Below are 22,869 nucleotides of genomic sequence, written 5' to 3'. Positions count from 1 at the left end.
GTTTGAGGCACAAGTGAATGACAGCGAAGAGGACTACAAGTGCACTGGATCCCACTTTCCCCAGTGAAAGCAGGTGCACAGCGATCGTCTGCAAGAGGCCCCGCAACACTGGGTGTAAATCTCTGCATGCAGACCGGCATTCGCGTGCACAAACTCGCGGGTGAGATCCAAATGTATGGAAGGGCCGAGAAAGAGTGAACACTTCTGTTTATTTTCTGTCTAGTAGCGCTAGGGCCTTTTTTTTCTCCTGGACTCCTAATCAAACATGCCCGAGGCCACTGAACGGATAAACACACAGAGTTTGGCAACATTTCAACTCTTCTCCCAAGTGGTGTGAGGGGAAAGAATAAGGGCTAGAGAAAGGCAGAGAGAGAGAGAGAGAGAGAGAGAGAGAGAGAGAGAGAGAGAGAGAGAGAGAGAGAGAGAGAGAAAGAGAGAGAGGGGGGGGGCTAACCTTTAAACATGTCCTCACCTTAAAGTGATTTACATTATGGGGACTTGCTTTTTTGTCCCCATAAGGAAGACAAGTCCTCATAATGTGACAGGGGTCCCCACAACATCAGTAACACCTAGACCCCACACATACAAAAGAAAAAGTTAATGAATGTGTTTTATTGTAAAAAGAGCAATACTCTTTCAACCACACACATCATTAGCAAATAATGGTAGTTGATGGTGTTGTACAGTTGAGTAAAGGTCGCCACATTCCCCAAAATGTCACCACATGATGACACAGAGCACACACGTTTCATGATTAAGGTTACAGTCATCTATAAATCACCAATGAACTAAGAAAAGAAAAAACCCACCACTTACATCGAGACAATTATGTCAATCAAATGTTTTGCCTTGTCTACCTGGTATGTGTGGAGACAAGTGGGCGTTTGTATCATTATGTTTTTTTGTTTAACGACTGGGGATCAAACATTCATTTCAGACATGACACATTAACATGTCTCTCCAGACTCTTTACTCCCAAAATGTCATTTTCTTGTTCCTAACCACTCAAGGCTTTACGTGCACAAGTAATTTCCAGTGCAAAACTGTACGATTTGGTTAGCTAAGGCGCAGGCTTCCCTTTTCGAGTCTTCAGGTTCTCGGTGTCGTCCTCCGTGTTGGGAATGTTTCTGTGGGGGCTCTGAAGCGTTGCTTTACAAGAGCCCACCAGCCATTGATCCCCTTTTAACGATAGTTACGGTTCCTTCAGTTTGCTGCAGATGGAGTCATCCTGGTTGGTTCTACACCGGTGGTGTATAGATACAGATTGACAGGATAAAGAAATTCCATCACCCATGGTAATTTAATCATGTCAACAGTTTGTGAGGCCGATTGGTCGCCAAACCCTGTATACCCCCATCCTTGGCTCAATGTTGGTGGTGATGCGGCCGTAGCTCAGGCACAGGGTTCGGCATATCCCCTGATACAGGGGAGGGGGCGGGGCAACTCTACATCTGAACAGACGTGCAGTCTGCCTGTGCAGGACTTCCACTATGCCCGTGGGCGCCCCTTATACATTTTGGGAGAGAAAGCGGACTTTCTTTCCAGTGAGCAGCCAGGTCTTGACGTCCTTGATGGAGGGAAGCTTCACTTTATCTCTGTTTTTACTGTACACATTCAAGAAGATCCCGAAGAGCACCAGAAGACCGCCCCAGATGTACCTGAGGAAGGAACGATGGGTAGATTAGATTATTTATGAAAGGGACAGAAGAAATGCAAAAATGCCAAACTTTTTTTTAGGAGTGGGACCCTGTTCTTGTGCACATTTGTAGCTACGGGAGTGACAAAATACATACTGTATATATTCAACACGTTACATCTCTTCTCAATCTGTAAGGATCCACACAAAGACTTTTGTTAACGCTGAATGAATGAATGAATAAATATATATTTAATGAGTATAAAAGAGATTTCAAGACAGTTTAACACCTATGGGTGATTTTGAACGAATGTGTTAGTGCTCTCCACCATGACCACTTTACTAAGACAAGTTTCCCCAGGTAGCAAATGTCCAAGTGTTACTGTAAAAAAAATAATCCCAATTTGAAATTTAAATTCTGTTGTCCGAGCTATGACAAAAGCAGCGTAAAAACACTCAACTGATTTGTTAACCAAGTTTCAGGTATTACAACAATATTTGAATCTTTTGATTTCACCCACATCGTAAGCGTGGCTATTTTGAACAACAAATCTCCTAATTAAGGAGACATATCCAAAAAAGAATATGCAACTTAGTAGATGTACAAAATGAAATTGTAACATGTTCTTTTACAGATAACTTGAATTAAACATAAGACGGAATATGCAAATCAGGGAACACAAATCCTAAATGGTTTGTTGACGTGTCAAAGTGATATTTTGACGCGTAGAAAAGAATATGTAAATTAGGGAACATATTCAAAAAGAAGATGCAAATAAGGGTGACATATCCTCAAATGGTTTGTTGGCAATTGAAAATTACATTTTGACATGTTAAAAAGTATATGCAAATCATGTTGATGTATCCCAAATATATATGCAAATTAAAGAGGTTGGAGTACATTAGATACTGTATGGTGGTCTATGTTGTGATATATTAATGTGTCTACGATGGCGTACTAATGGGTTCTGTACTGTCTTATTTTGTTTCCTGCATTAATAACAGGCTCAAATCATGTCACGGGCATTTTTTTTATTTTTATGTTGATGAAACTGTTATATACTTCTGTGTGAAGTATATAACAGAGAAGACTTATGCATTTACTGGCTCTAGGAATAGGCCACAAAATATCCCTTTAGTGGTCACTATTGAGGAAGGTGACAAAGAAGTGATTAATTCCTCACTACCAGGTGAAATAGTTGAGGCTAAACTGGGTATTTATACAATGATAAATTAAAGAAAAAACTCAGCTGTGCCTGTCACAGCCACAATTCATCCTCTAAAGTTTTCCTATAACAAGGTAAACAAACCAAATTTTGCCAAACCAGGAATTTACTGAAAATAACAAACGCTGATAATAAATCTCTTGCTTGAAAAGTAAAATGCAATCATGGAAGGAGTTCATACGAGTTCAGTGGAGGGCAAACATGAGCCGGAGGGGGGAATGAAGGTGGCCATGAGGATAAACAAAGTTTTGTTTTATCTCGTAAATATGCTTGTTATAAAAGTCAGAATGGAGAAACGGAGCAGGGAAGGTACAGCGAAAAACCAGACCCCTTTGACAGAACAGAGGAGTTTAGATGGTGAGCAAGACAGTGAAGTAGCAAGAGCAACGGAGTAGTCAAGGTCTCTAAATGGACTAAGGACATGAAAACCAGGGGCCATGGAAGCCAAATTAAGTTTTCTTTGACAAAAGAAGAGGTCAATGGTCAAACTGTGGACTAACTTTCAACATGAGGAAAACTGATCAAGTCAAAAGATGTCTGTACTTACTGAAAAGTGAAAGGTTTGGTGAAGAACATGAAGGAAAGAATGATAGTCATGGCCTTTCTCCCGGTGGTCACTGCAAAGGAGTAAAAAAAAATTTGGTACGTTCAGTGCCAGCTAGAAATATGAAAAGAAGGCTGTGACTTTCTGGGTAATTGAGTATACAGTTAGATACATCCCTGTAACCAGCGTGCACCCCTGGTCAAAATAATAAAAAGGTATGTAATTATGAATGCTGCCCATTTATTACATTTTGCCACAATCCAGGAAGAATTGGCAATTCAAATAAAAAAAATTAGAACAAAGAAAAAGCCAATTTGAAAAAAAGAAAGAAATGTTTGAATAGTAAAACACAAATTAGGCATGCAAGACAAACTGCAAAAATGTGAGTACATCCTTTAACAGCGAGATTCCTTTCTTTAGTTTATATATATATATATATATATTATATTGTAATTTTCAGCCTATAATACAGATGACATCTTTGATCTTCCTGGTCATGGAAGGCACCAGTCATACACAGATTTCATGTGACTGAGGTGTGGAAGCTGTGGTGCTCACAAGATATTTTAATAACCTTAATTCTCTGAAAACCACAAGTGTAACCACTACAGTTGCCATGATCACAGGTAAATTGTCTTTTGTTTTCATTTTCAATATAGTCTATGTAATTGGTTAGTTTTAAGTTATATTTAAGATTAAATATAATTTAATCATTTGAAAATACTATAATTATTGTAAAATGGTACAGTACTTCACAGTAGTAAGCTCTGTTTTGTTGTATATTGCATGATTGGGAAATACACCGTTATTTTTTTTATTCTTTTCCCCATATATTAAAAGAAGGGAAAAAAAGAACAAAGAAAAGGCTCCTCTGACCTGTCACTGCAACCAGGGCACCAAAGAGCTTGATCAAGGCCAGCACGAAAGAGATGCCAAAATAACCCGTAAGAGAGAAGAAGAATGCGTAACCATACGTCTTCACAGGATGCTGAGAGGGAGGAAGAAATAAAGGTAGATAAAGTACACCACATATTAAAAAAAAAAATGTTTTTAAAAAGAAACTACACAGCGGGACTAACACACTAGATATCTAAAAGAGGTGACAAGATCCAGGATGTCGATTTTTTTGCCACTGACAGGCGCATAGAATACATAAATTACAGTCAGTCTGCAGCAACATGAAGTACCAGGAGTACATACTCATATTGTCTTAGGGTCCATATTCACCTCTGAGCAGAATGCCACTGCTGTGCCCAGCCCACCCACACAGAGCAGGCCTGTCAGTATGTAGACGAAACCGATGGAGTACGAATACAGCACCTGTCAACACAATACCACATGTTCAATGACACATCAAAGTCTAGTCTTGATGGCAATCAATCAGAGCTCCACAATCTGCATTCATCTCCAATATTCATGTGCACACATCTACTCAAATGACTTATTGTAACCTATTGTGTGTGTATATATATATACATATTTATAAACATTATATAAAGGTAGGTACCATTTCAGAGTTCGAGCCGTTATGAAGTTTCATGGCTTTCTCCTGCACGTTTCCAATGGCCGCATCGGCACACAGTGCCAGGGAGATAAGGAGAACACCTATATGCCAAACACGCACAAATACACATTTTTAAGGACATGGAGATTGACATACACTATGTCTAAGTTTTGTTGCAACAACACAGTCACATTTCTGAGATTTAAACCTGAGAATACAGGATGGTGATGTGAATACTCGTTTGACAGCTGTCATAGTATCACAGCATTTTTGTGAAACCAATGGAATCTCCTGTTGTATGTGGGAGATCTCACCTGTGACGTTGAAGTTGGGGGCAATTTTGCTGTCGGCTAGCGTAAACCAGACGAGTCCCAGACTCATGCACAGAGCGGCAGACACGTCAGCCAGATTATAGCGTTTACCTGGAACAAAAAACATATAGAATTTAATCATTTTGAATGCCTTTTCAATATAATTGCAGCATTTTGATTTCATAAATGAAAAACTGAAGGTAGAAAGGAAATTAATTCCTGAAAATACAAATCTTTTCTACACATAAGAAAACTTTCCCAGACAAAATTGAATCTCATCCAGATTTATTTTACAGATTTTCTACAACAAACTTAAAAATGATTTGTGAACCTCACTTTCAAAATCTTATTGAGAACATACAACTCCCCATGAAACTGGATTCAGGTAAAAATATAACTGGTAAAAGTTTTTAAAAGGGGTACTTTTCACAACCAAGGTTTCTGTGATTGTGCATGAAACAATGCACAAAAAAACCTGTGTGGAAAAAAAGGGGGAAAAAAACAACAGGATGAAGGAGTCTTCAAAAAAAGAAAAGAAAAGCTGACGGATGGATGCCTTGAGGTTGACACGGGGACGAAGCATCAGGTTGGCTGTGGTCGGCTTTGATTCCCTGACTCGCCTTTGAAGGGCCTCACATCAGATGCAAATGCACACCCACACCTCCATCCATCCCTCTCTCCCACTTTCTTTCCTCTTTGCATTCTAAGTGAACAAATTCTGTTTTCCCACTTGAGCCCTTAAGGGACCATGGACTTCATATCTAACCATCAAGGGAGAAACGGAAGAAAAAATGCTCATAACATGTCTGACGGTGAGGACACAGATCCTTGAGAAGCCCAGTGTGAGGATGAAAGGACAGACACAACCAAGAGCAGGGAGGAAAAAAGTGAGTACTGTCGACTGGCCTCTGACAGCCGAAAACAACAGACGTGGATTGAAAAAAAAAGGTACCCAAAGTTGAAAGGTGGTCATTGTTTCACAGGAACCATTTGCCGTGGCTGAAACAAGGTGTGAGATGTTGCCTCCAACTCTCTTGACGGATTATTACGATCAACTAATTTTACAGTCACAAAAGAAAAAAAACTTAAATTGAAATGTCATAGCAGTAATGATGCAAACCTTCATTTTGAGCAATTACTTTTAAATCTACTGATTAAAAATTACTTGTCCTAAAAAAAAGAAAAGAATTTGGATTCTGAGCGAAAAACAATTACTTTATTTCATATTTATAAATCATTCAAGGTGATTCCTTATCTTTTTGATCATACAAATGTGATCTTATTATATATATATATATATATATATATATATATATATATATATATATATATATTAATAACCTGAATTACCTGAAGTAATATATATATATTATCATAATTATGTTGAATGAGTATTATCATCTGAAAATAAGAGCCGTTGTTCCAATATTAATGGCCACAGAGTAGCAAATTAACAGCGTTATATGAAAAATCAGAGTTATTTAAACAAAAGCAAGTTCCCGCACAAGTACGTTTTTCTATTGAGATGCACCTGTAAGGTCTGTAAAGAAATCTACATGTGATAGGAGCAGCTTACCTTGAATAAACACCCCTCCAATCATGACAGGGATAAGTTTACAGCACTTGAAGATGACCTGTGTGGGGTAGTTCAAGTAGCCCAGAGAGGTGTTGGACAGGCCCATGGTTCCCACTGTTAGAAATGCTATGATCATATAGGTCTTCCCCGGTATCCTGGAAGACAAGAACATGTAAAGTAGTTGAGAAACTGATTTCCATGTTTAACTGCTCTGCTGCTTCAATAGATTTAAAGTGATAACTTTTCCCCATAGTGTTTCCAAGTGGTGTTAATGTTGGCAAAGAACTTATCAATTTTTAATCAACTCCTTGACTGAAGTCCCAGAGCTCTCCCTCATTTGGACTGCCCCCTCCCCCTTAACATGAGGACTGGAGGAGCTGGGGATCAAACCGCTGACCATTCAATAAGTGGACAACTCCCTCTACCTTCTGTTCCCCCCAAACAAACACAGGAAGTCACAAATGAGTGACAGTGATCATGTTAAATGAGTGAAAGAAAAGACTATTTTGTTTGCAGTACCTTCTGCGTTTGTCCTGTGTGAGCTGAAGCTCCACTAATCCAAACATGGAGTAGAAGCCAAACTGAATCAGCGTGAGGTACCAACCAAAAGGCTTGAATCCTTCCACAGAAAAGATCAGCTCCTGGATGAAGGGAGAAGGAAAGAATTAAAAAGCAGGCCTTGACATTGTTCTGTGGCCCATCTTGTGAATAAAAAAAAAGTTTCAAGTGGGGTCCTATATACCAACCCTTTTCAGTTCAGTTAATAATTTAACCTACAAAATAAGTCACACTGCTAAGTCACATTAACTCTTTCAAAAAAGAGGAAATACACCAGTATACCATAAAATTACTGTCTGTCAAAATATCAACAATGAATTTGTACATGTGTGTTTTGTGTACATATCAATAACAACTATTTTCTACATTACAAATGAGGCTAATTTTGCCATTTGTTGTATCTGTCCATGCACAACAGCACTGCCCCTTCACTGTAACAAGCTTCAACTGACTACTTCAAGACATTTTACCACATTTGCCTGTTTGTTAGTTGCGCGTCTTTCTTCCTTTGTTACCTGCAGGTATCCATAGACAAGGTAAAAGAGGAAGACTCCCGCCACACAAATGAAAAACTGTGTGGGAGCACTGAAGCTGCTCAGGTTGATTCCCAGAACCCTCAGCTCCTCCACAGACTTTATGTGGGGCGACATCACTTCCGTGGACGACGGGATGGAGATCGAAATGTGCTTCCGTGAACTGTTGTAGCCCACCAGGCCATATTTGGCACTCATTGTGTTTTTGGCTACTGGGAGCTGTGGGAACATAAAGAGGTAATTACACACTGATCATCTCGGACATCATTTTCTCTTGCTCAATCTTCAAGCACAGCCTGGATCTTTGGTAGGAGCAAAGTTACAGCATTTGAGTAGATCAGCAACGCAGTATGTCCAGATGGTTCTTGTGGACAATATGCATGTATGCAATATGAAGTGAAAAAAGTGGAAACACTTCACCAACTAGAATGGGACTCAACATACAGTAGAGTATACCACTGCCAAATCCAAAGAATCCTACATATGTCTGATGTTTTTCATCAATATCCACAATTTATTTCCTGAGAAACTATGACTTTTATCAAAATAATGTCCTATCTTGCAATATTAAATGAAGTGGTAAAACAAAAACAATAATCGTATGCTTCCCTGGCCCCATCTTTTCACCAAGTTGGTTGCAAACAGTTTCTGTACTTTTTGCTTAATGCTGCTGACATACAAACTGATACTGATGAAAACATAACAACACTACCAACAGGTTGCTTAAGTACTTTACAGGTGTCCATGTACACTAAACTGTATTTACATCAGAGTTGTGGAGTGTTGCAGCAGACGTCATGTGTTGCATAAAAGCCGTAGTTGAGGAATGCAAATCATTCACATTCATTATATATATAACATATAACTGGTATTGTTCTTTTTATGTATTCCCAAACACAACAGTTGCATGTTGGAGGAGTGTGACACATACAGTGTCACATACACTCTCAATTTGACCACAAGAGGCTAGTCCAAGACCCCGAGCTGCTACATTACTTTCAACTGAACATCCACCGTATTATTTTACACTAACTGATGTGAACATGTGATACAAGCAGCATGTTTTTACAAAGAGTATGACGTGAGCTAAGCTACATGAAGCACCAGGTTGCTAACGACTTAGCTCACCATTTGATTACCTAGCGTAGATTAAGCCCATAAAGACAAGCGGCGATTCAAATAATCAGTCACTTCGTTATACGATTACTGGTAGCGACTTGTTTCATCAATAACTTTGATTCAATGTCTCGATCAGACAATAAAGCTTACAACAGAACGCTCGCTACCTTCATCAACACTTCCGGGTTTCTCCGCGTTAGCTTATCCTCTTCTCCGGAGGCGATGCCGGCGAAAAAGATTCCCCTGCACTCGCCGGCTTCATCTTTCGTGTATTCCGAACCCTGTCATTACTTTCTTTTTATCCCTTTCCAGTGATAAACAAGGACAAACACGCTGAGGAAGGGTGTTAGCCCGCTAGAGGTAGCCCCGGCACTCGCTGCAGTCGAGTCGCACAGGCAGCCAACAACTTCCGGTCTGCTGCGACCTCTGAACTGTGACGCTATTGGTCCACCCAGCTGCACGCTACAGCAGGTAGGAGAACGTGTGAGTTTGGTCTCGGATGAGAAGAACGAGGTGCGGGTTTAAAAGAGGAACAGTGGAGGCGAACACGTCAATGCTGCTTCATGCAAAACGGTACAGGCTGCGTGTCTCACCTGTGCAGAAGAGTCCATGTCGAGTTCACTGTCCCCTGTCATCACCGGTCATCAGCGCTGTGCACGTCATCCGTAGATTCGCGTCATCAGACAAATACAAGTGTGTATGGGAATTCCGGTTTAGCGAATCTGTTTCCTCCTGTGATAAGCCCCTACAGACATTTTGCACTGCGAAGATTGAATTAAAGAAAAGTGTATTGATTCATATCCCCTTTCATTGGTATCGTTAAAAAAATGACTATTTATTGGGGAGTCAAATTAATAATATGAAGAGCATAGCACACGAACCTGAAGGCAATCTCCATTAGTGGAATGTCACTAAGTACATCTACTGAAGTAAATGTATCATTGCCGCCATACAGTAAGAGACAATATCAGTAAGTACAAGAATAAAGAAAGAACAAAAAGGCAAAAATACAAGATAAAGGTGCAAAACAAAAGTGATGGAAAATCTGAAAATGCAGAACAAGTGGTGTAATCATTAGTAATGGAGTATTTTTACACTATTGCTTTTACTTAAGGAAAGTTTACAAGTACTTCCTCCACCACTGCAAATATGGGGTGTAGGGCAGGGGTATAGCTCATGGAATTGGTTTCTATCATTTACCTTTCCAACATTATTTCCAGAATTTCCTCTTCTTCCACTTTCCCCCATTTTCCCATAAACCCTCCTCATCCTTCTGGCCTGCTTCCATGTCCATATGAGCTTTCCTCCCCTCATTCCACCCTTCCATTTCCTTCACTTGTCCCCTCCCCTTATCATATTATTCCCTACTCTACTTTCTTTGTTCTGCCTATGTCACTTAGCCATCTCATATTCCTGCTTCTCCGTCTTTGGCTTGCCCAGTATAAGGCATGAAACTCCTTTTGGTCCATTCATCCCCCTCCTTCCTTTCCAAGCTCTCCTTTCTCCCTGCTGTCCAATCTAAAATTCCTCCCTCCGCCTGCTTTCTTCCTCTTCTTCCCTCTTTCTTTCTCCCTGTCCTCTGTCCCCAGCCAGAGGTTAATACACTCCAGGATGGCATTATTTCCTCCCCGGCCCTCCAACAATATAAAAATTCAGAATGGACAGCTCAATCCCTCTTCCATCTCAGATTTGATTGTAATGGTATTGCCTCCTGTCCCTGGGAGGCCCCTGCTGCCTCACCAACCCGGCTTTTATGACACTAAATGGCCGGGCTACAATTTTTCCATCTATTCAAAAAATTCTGTTAATAACTCATTGGGAATGAGACGTCTGCACTCCTTGGGCCGTCTGTGGCCAGGTCTTTCACCCCTCTGCTCATAGGGGGTCACACTACACCAGAAAAAGATGCAGGGCTGAATCGCAAATGTAAAAGGTTAATTAATCTCTGTGAATTTACAGTCCCCTTTCACCGTTCCCCTTGCACTCCAATTGACAGTCCCAAAGAGACAAAAATGTCATATTTACAACCTTGAATGGAGAAAAGTGATCAGCAATGCACAGGAGTCGAGCACAGGTGCAGGCCTGTCCAGCCACTCTCCCCCGTCCAACTTTACAAGTGTACCCATTCATCACGTGTGATGGATTTATGTAATAAAACCCATTTCCTCTCCCCATACGATCCTATTAAATAATAAAATAATTATTTATTGATTATTCAAAAAGGTACATATGCGCGGGTAATGGCTTTGTACCTCACCACTGGACCTGCAATAAATAAAGCAGGCAGTGAGAGGGGCTGAGAGAGACAGAGAGGAATAAAACCGAAGGAGGGAGAGGGAGAAGTGAAGGGGAACCAAATGACTTTTGTACAAGAGAAATCTGGATCCAATATGGCCTCTTGCAGCACGCATCAGGAAGGGCATTATTCAATCTTCAGGAAGCTCATATGGGAGCATGACCTATGAATACTTTTGATATACATAGAATATGGGATATAGACATTAAAAATGGACCATTGGGTCAGTGTCCTGCACAGAGATTCTCAGATCTCTCAGATTTCAAAATTAGTCATGAATTGACAACATCTGTTTTAAAGGAAATAAAATGGAAGATTACATACATTTCCTAGTTTTTTTCCCCCAATAAATGTCTGCTGATGTGATTTTATATGATTATCCAATTCAGTACATTATCTACTACAATCTATCCTCATTGTAGATGTGGGACTCAGGAAACTAACCACACGTCTATTTTAATCTTTTACAGACCAAACCAAATGTTTGTTTTGGAGCTTTTCTTTTTTTGTAAACTGTCCAGCAATGTACAATGGCATTTCGTTTTTTTCTTCTTTTATCTGTTTTCCTAAAATAAAATACAGATCCGCACGTATAAACACTCACAGCCTAGATCATAAATAAATAATATGAAGGACGATGATCCTTTATATTATTTGTTCACCAAATAAGCCCCCTATCCCCAGCTGTGGATAATCTCCAAAAGAGACACTTTAATGTCAGCCAGATATTACACAGAGCACTCCTTAATAACCCATTTGTGTTTGGCCTTATATTTGGCTAAAGTGCACTCGCTCTGCGTTGTCTTTTTCCTGGGCTTGTCTCAAGCCTCCTGCATGGTACGGAAAACAGATGCTATCTTGGCTATATTACTTCTCAAAGCACTCATATCCTCTCCCATGTTATTTTCTTTGATCTGCTAGGCTTGCTCTCTTTCTTGCCCAGCCACCCCCCCACCAGCCTCCTACCCCCACCCGCATTCCCCCCAATCCTCTATCCTCTCCCTTCTATGACCAGAGAGCAGAGACCAGGGCGACTGGTTCACGGTGGCTGTGGACATTAGAAATTCAGTTCATCTGTTCTCTGTCATCAGAGGGCAAGAGGTGCACGGTGGGTCGAACATATTAGGCTCACCATTTTTCAACCCTGTCGCCTAGAAAGTTAGGCCTCTGTGTGACTAAACTGCAACAGTAAATGTGTTTTTTTAGGAAAACGTTATTGAAACCTGCTCATGTTTTCTCGAAGGATTTGTTGTTGACGTTAATGCTGATGCTGAATATGTCAGGTATCATATTTGCTTACCACCATTTACTTTTACATTTACTCATTTGGACACTTTTGTTGAAATTCGACTTACCACTGAGGGACAACACTGAAGCTTCAGTACAGTGGGAGACCTTCAAATAAGTACTAAGTGTTACATCTGTATAGTAAGACAAAGTACAGGGGATCAGGTCAATAGAGTGGACGGTTAGTGGGACAGTAGTTAAGCACATTATGGTGTTAACTGAGGAGATGCCTTTGGGAGAGATGACTCTTCATGAGATTCTTGAGGATAGAGAGGGAGGCCCCTGCTCTGATCGGCATTTAGTAGCTTGTCCCACCATTGGGGAACCACAAACAAGAACAGTCTGAGCTGTGATTGCCCTGTGTCTGGGGATGGCAACGCCAAACAATGTCCATTAGGAACACAGTGGCAGAGAAGAAGCACAAGCCCTCATGAATGAGTTTAAATAGGTGGGTGACGACAGCGTTATTGGCTTTTCTATGCTCCTGTTTAGTAACTCACTGCACTTGGTTAATGTTATTACAATTTTACAGAAACCCACAATCCCTGAACCTTAAAATAAAGTGTGTTTGTCACCTTAACTTGACCACTGACAGGATTCTGGTCTGACAGTTATATGCTTTGTTTGGCAGCCGTCCGCCCAAACCACTGTTAATAAATGAAGCACATCATTCATTCAAATAATACGTCTGAACATAATCCAACAAATTTGTTGTTGACGATTAATTGTACAGAAGCGCATGTTTTAGGAGACGGGGTTGGTTTTGAGTATAACTTTACCATGAGATAAGGGCTTCGTGTCAAGGTTGATGTTGAGTTTCTATTCAATAACCAGAACTCAAACTGCAGTTATACTACTTACAGCTTTAACTAACAGGACACTACCTCCATTCATAGCCATACTGCAAACAACAGTTCAGGGACTACACCTCCTCTATAGACATTAGATCATGTTTGAAGCTAATATGAAAAGCAATTATGATTTTGTGCTACTGGTCATAATTCAAAGCTGAACTGCTAATGCACAAAGTCACTTTAACTTTTGCAATGAATTTCACCTTTCTAATCGGAGTCATCCCCTGTGCACTCCTTCGGATGTGTGGTATATTTATTGAAATGCTTGCATTCACGCATGCACACGCACACGCACACGCACACGCACACGCACACACACACACACACACTGGACTGAATAGTTGGCACTGAGGGCAGGCACCGGAGACTGGAGAGTCTGTGGCTTTCTTATGAGCAGCCAGGAGGGGGAAGCATCCCTCTTTGCAATTGTTCCTAGAAGAAGTGGAAAGAAAAAGTAATTAAACAAACAATTTACCAGGAACTGTGCGCCTGCTTATCCAATCTACCATCCTCGCTTTTGCACTAATACATATAGAAAGAATATGCAGGAGAAAAAAAAAGAAGATTGTTTCTAGTCTCCTCAGTGACGGTAAATGACACACGTTTCATTGCCCATTCATTTAACCTGCGCTGTGTTTATGAAGAGAAAGGGATTGAGAAACAAATTACGTAGTGTCATTTAATTAGGAGTTTTGCTGTGAGCAATAATCCTGTTTTGTTTTTTTCTCATAACCTTTAACTACTTAATGGATTTGAGAAGCTATTACCTTTCAAGATTTCTGTTTTTAATTATTTGGAGTATTGTCAAAGATATGAAATGTCAATCACTCACCGGGATTAATGCTGTGGTTTATGTTTGCATATTACTTGTTGATTTAAGCTGGAGGAGTTATTTCATCCGACAGGTGTGCACACACAATGAGATTGTGCCAAAATACTAAAATTTGCTTTGTGGCCTATTGAGCTTTTCACATTTGTTTATCCTTGAACACCAATCTCTAACATCTTACATCCATGAGAGGCAATTATTAACATATATATTAATATTATGTTTAAAGTAAATCAAGGAGTCATTTTAAAAATACACCAATGTGTTTATTGGATGTCAATTTGCAGTTTTCCTACCTCTGCGTTTATACTGAAGGTGTGTCATAACCCAAGAGGTTTCTGTGTGTGTGTGTGTGTGTGTGTGAGCGAAGCGAGAGAGTTTAGGCAACGCTGTGAAAGAGGCAGACAGTTTGTTTAGTTTTCCCTGGAGGACATCACAGTTCTCTGTCAAGAGACTGTGACATCAGTCCCAACTGTGTATGTGAATATCGCCTTAAATACATGAGCCATGTGAGGTATGCTTGATTTATTTTCCCGGACACTCACGGGACCGAGAGGGGATGTTTCCTGTTCTTAAATCAGTGTTTCCCCTGGTGACATGCAGGTTGCATTATAATGGGCAAACTATTTAATATAAAAAAATAAATATTAGAAGCGCCTGATACAGCTTTTGGAAGTTGATAGTTTCACCGGAGGATCTTTGTAAATGTCCAGGAGGATAAATTTAGCATGACTCCAGCAGTTCAAATATCCCAAATCTTATTCAAATAGGTTTTCACCCAGGTTTGACGAGGCTCTTAGGTTGGCGTGTTGGCTCCTCAGACACCCCCCCCCCCCATGGCATGTAATCATCCTGAAAGTCTCTCTGGGTGTCTGCACTCTCATAAAGCAGGGAAATGAATTGTGTGGCCCAGGAAGGGAAAATGAAAGAAAAGGGGAATGAAATTACAGGCCTGGGTGACTGCACAAATCATGCATATGATGTTTTATGGCTTGCCAAAGGAATTCAACACCTGTGGATCACCGTAGCTATAATTGTACATGAACGCACCAGGATGGCAGTGGGAGGAGAGTTGTGGTTTGTGTGTGTCATTGAGTATGTGACTGAGAGTGTGCGCACCTCATAGGTGTCTGTGTGTATACACAACTATGTTTTCCTTGGCACAGCCTAGTTTCAGATGCAGAGGGGAGATGATAAAAAGAAAGTGACGGGAACGCCTGTTGTTCACTTCTTCAGTACATCCTGGGTGAGCCGCGCACACAGCCCAGGCGGCTCGCTCGCAGATGCTTCATTTACCATGGTAATTACCTGGTTTATTTACCCGATCTGCTTTAGTGGGAAAACGGCGGCCGATTCATCAGATCAGGACAGTTTGGCCTGACTTTGGCTTTGCCATTTACTTCAATTAAGTGAGGCAATCACCGAATTATAAATCACTATTGGTGTGACCACTAGCTCTGTTTCAACCTGGTCCTCTTCCTCAAAGCTGACACACCTGGTGCTAAAAATTACATTAAACACACACACACACACACACACACACACACACACACACACACACACACACACACACACACACACTACTGGCCTACTGTACTGTAGCTCCTGAGAATGAACAACCAGTTTCTATCACATTATATCCACTTTATTAACTATTTATTATCTCTTCAGGCATATTAAGCAGTCTTTTCTCCACTGTTCTTTTTTTAAAATCAGTAAATACAAAAAATGTTTAAAACTTTTTAAAAGTATAGGCGGATGTATAAGATGTATGAATGATGGCGGAATCCTTAATGCGATCACAATGTAGCAGATCAAAAAGTCTCTCCTCTGCTCCTCCTTGTCTCTCTCACCTCTCTGCCGCGGATGCTGATACTTGAGTCAAATTGATTACACCACTCCATCTGCATTATGACTGGCCTCCTCCTGTGTTTGCTGCCTCTGCCTACAGCACAGAGTTAGTGTACAATTACATATAGTTTAATATATCTGCCTGAGCACCTTTAAATAAGCATCACAAGTCCACAAGGTGATTTGTCTTCCAGCCCCATTACTCTATTGTACATCTTGATAGCCAGGGATCGCTCTGAGCTATGTTTAAGCATTAAATAGTGTATTATTATTTCACATAAATCAAGCTGAGATGTTAGGGGGCATTCATAAATTTTGCATTTCTCACAGACAGTATTTTAAAGCCTCTCGCTCTCTCGCTCTCGCTTGCACCGCTCTGAATTTTGAAACTAAAGCAATTCTGCTCCCTGCACACGAAAGTACATCAAAGATATCAGGAGGGTATATTCAAAACAACATGTAATCCAGTTTAGATTAACAGTGACTTACTCTAACGCATTCATCATAGCACAATTTCCATAATAACTGAACATGCGTATGTCACTGATGCGGCCAGATGCATGCACCATTAACATCAGAAAACATTGTATTTTTGGTGCCATGAATAATGGAGAGAAACACAGACAAAAGCTTATTTTCTGAGCAAACTCATCAGGTTTAGGTCAGATTACTTTGAGATGTAGTCAGTCACTGAGTAATTAATCGATTAAATCCTTTTTTTTTATAATTTACTGTCATACAATGGATCAAAAAGAGTAATCTGATCTGACATCCAATAAAAAAACAAACATATCTTATACTAAAGAAATGGATTAAATCACAACATTTTCCACAAATATAAATTTTTGTCTTTAAACGTATCAAAATATTATCAATACCAAATGTCATGAGTCACTGAAAATCTGGACAAGCTTGCTATTTTTTTTGTTTTGTTTAAATAATGCCAAAGTCTCCTAAGTTAGATTTCTTTGATTACATACCCACAGTGCAACCATACACCACAATTTAAGATAATTTTCACTTAAAAACATGCTTATCATTTTCTGCACATAATTATTATATGACCGAATGGCCCGAGGGCTTCGGTGCTGCTACAAAGTCAGTAAAAAAAAAAAAAAAATCATGTAAAAGGTATTGCAAATTGGAAATTGACTGGATGCCAGGACAGTAAGTTGAGGATTGGGGGGGGGGGGGGGGTTGGGGCGGTTGCGGTGGGTGTCAGACAAATGCCTTTGAACTAGTTTCTGCTTGCAGAAAATATCGCTTGTGGGTTGATATTCTTTCTGAAGTGTTTCATGGCAATGAGAATTAAAAAATGTAGCGTCGTGCCAAATGATTCTGTGAAAAGATCTTCACATGACATCACCCTGTGTATTAATACACAACTTCATGTTCTTGTTTGTTTGTTTATTAATAAACATTTTTGGAATTTGGTAGGTTCTCTGAGTCTAAGTCTCTCTTTTCAGGAGAGACATAAAAGTTATGGACATCCATCTACGAATTCTGTAATTATGTGAAGCAATACAAATTTAGTATTTACTTTATGTGATAATAAAATCTTGTGGTTCATCGGTTGGTGACTTGGTGGCTCAGATCGTTTACAGATGTTGCTCCGAAGCAAAACGGAGGTGCATGAGAACGACATATCTGTCTTTCTTTATCTCTCCCTTCATTCCTTCATTCCCCTTCTTCTGACCTTGACATGTGCAGGCAGACTGAACGTTTCCCTTTTGGTTCACCCCCACCTTCCCATCATGAGCTGGAAACTGTGCGCCTGTCATCCCGCTCTATTGTGATCACTCTGCTTCTTAGCTTACACGTACAGAGCGTACACTGGCAGCGATACCTGGGAGGAGAAATACTCCCTTAAATTAAATAAACATAATCCAGACATGCTCTGTTCCAGCCTGTCTGTCTCACTGATTCCATCACTGAAGAAGTGCAAAGATTAGATGTCAGCTCAAAAGGCCAGCGTCAGATAAAGGAGGATCCTCAGCTCTCGTGATGAACAAAATTTTAATCAAGCGTCAGTTAATTTATGATTTTTACTGAACTGGTTTCATTGTTTTCTTTTTTATCTTAAATTAATTAATTCAGTGTTTCTTCCAATTTTCTTATGTATATCTTCTTATGACGAAGACCTACACACAGAAAAGAAAACTCAAAAGAAATCAGAAGGGAGATGATCACTGACAGAACCATTACATATCTATAAATTGCCTTGATGAAGACCTTTTTCCCCCCCCTCTTCTTCCAGGCTTATTTTCAGTGTAAATAAAAATGTTGCATGTACAGTATGCCACCTGACGACTGAACCCAGCACCCTTTTTTTTTTCTGTCGCCAAGATCGCTTGCAGAGGTGATTCGTGAATGTCCGAAAACTGCAAAGATAATCAAACGAGAAGTGTAGAAGTAAAGATAGACACTCCCATTCTTCTCGCTGCTCCCCGTGCTCTAATGTCCTCAGTTAAAACAAAAGCATGTGTCTGTCTGTCATCTAACCACGAGCACCCGGGATGGGGCAGGATTCCAGCCTTTTGAAGTGAACTTGTGGGAAATCTGCCTCACTGGAGCTCAGTACAGTCACGGGCTCCAAACGACTTGTGTGTGTGGTGCACCACTTCAAACCTTTTTATTTTTTTTTAAGACACCACGTTATGGGATGAACTATTGCAATGCCTGTTGTCACCTATTTACACACGTGGCACATGCACACAATAAAAAACTGTAAATATGTGTTCACATTCCCGTGAGGCTGTTAAGACATACATTTGTATAGCACGTGTGCACACACACTTGTATTCTTGATCTCCATAAGTCATCAAAAAAAGAGCGTAATGTATTTACTTAAAAATACACATGTGCAGTTACACACATACACATTAACAGATGTATAATATGACAGTTTAATGTGTATTGACAAGCAACACCCCCCCCCCACACACTTCCCTACACACACACACACACACACACACACACGCACGCAGGACTCCAAACAGAGTGCAGTAACACAGCATTAAGCGGTTTTCTCTTCTCTGTTATCTCCAGCTTCCTTTTTGCCCTTTGGTTAAACATTCTCTTGGCATGCATGATCTCATTTAACTTTGATTTCCTCTTTTTCCAGGACGGCATCCTCGATGGTTCCAATTTCCAGCCCATTCCCCAATTTTCAACCCCAGTGACAGACAACACACGCTGGAATGTCTGTCTAGCTAAAGAAGGGAATTGGTAAGTGATGATTGTCAATGCTGTTTAAGATAAAAACAAAGAGAAGGAGAGTTTGCAGCAGATAAGGATTCGCCTGCATGGGTAGAGAGCGGGAAGCTCGGAGATACTGGTTTGAATGCGCTGCCGTTGTAGCCTCATACCACGTGTGTGATTTATGTTACCTAGCGTAAGGAAAAACCACTGCTGTAGACTACTGTTAGATTGACATGAAGGACAAACTGCTTTTTTTTTTTTACCTCTGTGGAAGTTCATTTTATCAAGAAGATTCATGTGTGTGGTAAACAATGTAAAAATCAACAACAAAACAAAGTATGTTGGAAGAGAGCTCTCAAAAATAGTTGTTTACGTACAGAAACTGTGGCTGCATTTGCAACAATATGTTCTTAATAGCTTCAAATTAAATAAAATAAAAAAAAACTAGTCTGTTGATTCAATATGTAATTCTATTTAAATTAAAAAAACAAATAAAAAAGACAACTAGGTCTAACCCTTAATCAAAGAATTTTTTATTTTTTTTAAATTGTAAAAGAACTGAGTGTCATGTGTGCCGATGGTGCCCAACAAGATCAGAATATTGACTTGATTTGACTAACCTCTGGGGCGTGGAAAATGCGTCCAGCATGAAGGACTTTTTGTTGGTTGAAAAAAGCGTCTCATTGTTGCACTTTAAGTGGTTTGTGTAATCCCCTATAACCAGTGCCATGAAGCCAAAGGATTCTGAAAATCTGTTTTCAGCACATTTTGAGTCGAAGCGAACCTGGAAATTCTCTCCCTCTCTTTTCCCAAACCCTGTCATGAAACAGAGCACCCCCATTTCCATATCAAACGGATTAGTTCCAAGACCAGGGAAGTAGGAGTAATGTAAGTAACCGTACAAATTTAAATATAGGACATCAAAAACATTGTTAAGCATTGATTTATTTTTAAGCTGCCCTGACTTTCTGTGTCTCTCCGTGAAGATGAGATGAAAATGTATCTCCCCCGATTTTATTTTCATTTCATTTTGAAAAGGTGCTGAACACCGCAGTATTTCAACATTTCATGTGCACCAAGGTGTCCTGCTGTGCTTGTGTGCTTAACCGCGCTGGTGAAATGAATATGTCACATTAAGCAATGCACTTAAAAGCAACATCACAACGATTTCAGGTGGGCTGTGTTCGTGCAAGCTCATTGTTGTTGGACATTTCTGCAAAATATTCTGTATAATGGCTCCTGTGCCACTGACGGCAGCTGGAACTTCACACTCGCCACTCAACATGAGATTCATAATGTATGTAAGTGTTGAAGCATTTCCATATGTACAGGTTTTTGGCGTTTTGTGTACTGATGGAAAAAATTATTTAATGAGTCAGCTATTATATTAAATTCTTATAATGAAATAAAATGTTGTTACCGCAATTATAGGAAAAAAGTATACTTCGCTGAGTGAAGAGAGACATAGTATGAATAGCAATTAACCATTTTAATAGAGGGTACATCCCAATAACAGGTTTGCCTTTTAAATTGTGTGTGTGCTAGTGTGTGTGTGTGTGTGTGTGTGTGTGTGTGTGTGTGTGTGTGTGAGTTGCAGATATAATTCAGCACTGTGTCTTGCTCACTGATCTGACCTGGCAGGAGCTCCCTGTCCGGAAGAAGAGATGGACAGATGGATGCCGACTGGGCTTCCGCAGCCCTTTATGACTTAGCCTGTCCCCCTGTAATTGAAAAAAATAGCTTGGCCTTGTTGTTTTGGGATTTGTCCCTTCATAATGTAGCTTGAAAACAGGAAAACCAATAGTGGGAATAGACCCCCAAATATAATTAATTTTGTGGGGGCAGGGCCTAAGCAGGGGGGGCAGGGGGGGGGGGGGGTACTATTATTGCAGGAGGAAGAGTTCTAATCAGTTGCAGATTTCTTCCTGTTTGGTTAGCGTGACCGTGGCCAATTACCAGTGAACTCTGTGTTACAGTTTCACTTCCTGTGCTACCCAAAGAATGGACTGAGGCCCGGCACAGCTGAGTCTGGCAGGACGGAGGGAGAGAGAGAGAGAGAGAGAGAGAGAGAGAGAGAGAGAGAGAGAGAGTACGAGACAAGAGAGGGAGGGATGAGACAAAGAGAGAAAGACAAAACAAGGCACATAAAGATGAGACTGCTGGAAAGTAAACCGAGTGGAGGAAGGGGAGGAAAAAGTGTGTGTCTGTGGGGGGGGGGGGGATCTAAGGTGCACAGACAAGAAGGCACATACATCCTGTATCCACCTAATATAGAACATGACGTGGTTTGCAAAGGAAATGAAAGGATTTTGGACCTGACTTCTCTTGCTGGTTCAGCTGTTCTCAGGTAAAAGGCTGGAACTGCAGAGCATCAGTCCAAACCCGGAGTCACAAATGCAATAACACATAACTCAATCATTTCAGCGATGTTATCAGAAGACACAATTTGGCATCGCTGTTTTCCCCCAAATCAAATTAAACCACTGGACTAAATAACTGAATGACAATTGCTAAAGCATGCCTGAATTTGCATGAAGTGTTCTTTTTTCCCCCCAACGCTTATAAGTAATTCAATATGTCACGGTACCTCTTGGAAAGATCTCCATGCTTATTAAGCCAGATACTGCTTATGCTAAAGTCTTGCCAAGCCAGTAGTTTACACCATATTACAGCAACATGCAAAAAGTCTGCCATACCTTTTGCGGAGACCTTTGTGTCTTTTTTGTGTGAATCTCTACAGTACCTCAGAAACAATCCATAACAAAACATAAATAACATAACTGCCACTGCCTCGGTGGTTTTCCACTCACAACCACTTACTAGCTGACCTGCCAAATGGTTTACTCTGGATTGATCCCACTCTTCAGTCCTCTCCTCCCTCACTCTCTCTTGCTTCTCCAGAGGAGACTATTCCCATATATTCCCCCTTAATAGTTTTTTTTTTTTTTTTTGGCACGTTACTCACCTCAGTCCGCCCCAGAGGTCTCCCATGATTCACTGTTGATATCATTGTATAGTTGCAGAATTAGACGAGCGGTTCACATTGGGAAAAGGGCAGTTAGGATTTGATGTGATAAAAACATTTATTGCAAACATGAATCGTGCAGTTTTATATTTGGGGAATTGTTCATTTGTAGTTTTTAACTTACTATAGTGGGATTAAGAAAAAATAAAATATATATATTACTGCCAGTAAATTAAGTTTTGGTTATTTCCTTATGTTCCTGTTGTATAAAGTCTTATTGTTTACTTTCAGAATCATTTTAATACCACTACATGTACTTTTTTTTCCTAGACAGTATTTGACACGACAATATTCAGTAGTGACAGATGTTACACTGTTGATATATGTAATAAACACTTGGCGAGATGAAAATATATAAATATTGAAAGTGGTATAATAATAAATGATTTTTCTCTAGTAAAATTCGGCAAATCTGTTTTTTATTACCAAACAGATGACATAACATTTATTACCATTTTCCTGCGCAATTGAAAACATCTCAGGGGACTCAACGCCGTAGCAGTTACAAGTGGAATAAAA

The 22,869-nt window shown here is 40.1% G+C and overlaps 1 protein-coding gene and 1 long non-coding RNA gene across 3 annotated transcripts; one reads left to right on the top strand and one right to left on the bottom strand.

Moving 5' to 3' along the window:
* Positions 1-592: 592 nt before the first annotated feature.
* On the bottom strand, positions 593-9,408 carry slc35b3 (solute carrier family 35 member B3). The gene is made up of 10 exons (XM_035619454.2): positions 9,175-9,408; positions 7,871-8,107; positions 7,317-7,438; positions 6,798-6,952; positions 5,225-5,332; positions 4,914-5,011; positions 4,634-4,726; positions 4,283-4,394; positions 3,410-3,479; positions 593-1,658 (listed from the first exon to the last, which is right to left on the bottom strand). The coding sequence occupies exons 1-10, from the start codon at positions 9,178-9,180 to the stop codon at positions 1,508-1,510; spliced, it is 1,152 nt and encodes a 383-aa protein (XP_035475347.1). The 5' UTR covers positions 9,181-9,408; the 3' UTR covers positions 593-1,507.
* Positions 7,585-21,165, top strand: LOC118291301. Of its 2 annotated transcripts, XR_004786602.2 has the most exons (4): positions 7,585-8,125; positions 9,320-9,478; positions 19,249-19,352; positions 20,156-21,165. It is a non-coding gene; the product is annotated as an uncharacterized LOC118291301 (long non-coding RNA). The 2 variants fall into 2 exon arrangements; XR_004786601.2 differs by having other exon boundaries at positions 19,249-21,165.
* The last annotated feature ends 1,704 nt before the right edge of the window (positions 21,166-22,869 follow it).

Source organism: Scophthalmus maximus, chromosome 21 (genome assembly GCF_022379125.1).
Source record: "Scophthalmus maximus strain ysfricsl-2021 chromosome 21, ASM2237912v1, whole genome shotgun sequence".
Classification (NCBI taxonomy): Eukaryota; Metazoa; Chordata; class Actinopteri; order Pleuronectiformes; family Scophthalmidae; genus Scophthalmus; species Scophthalmus maximus.
This window is presented reverse-complemented; position numbering and strand designations above follow the sequence as displayed.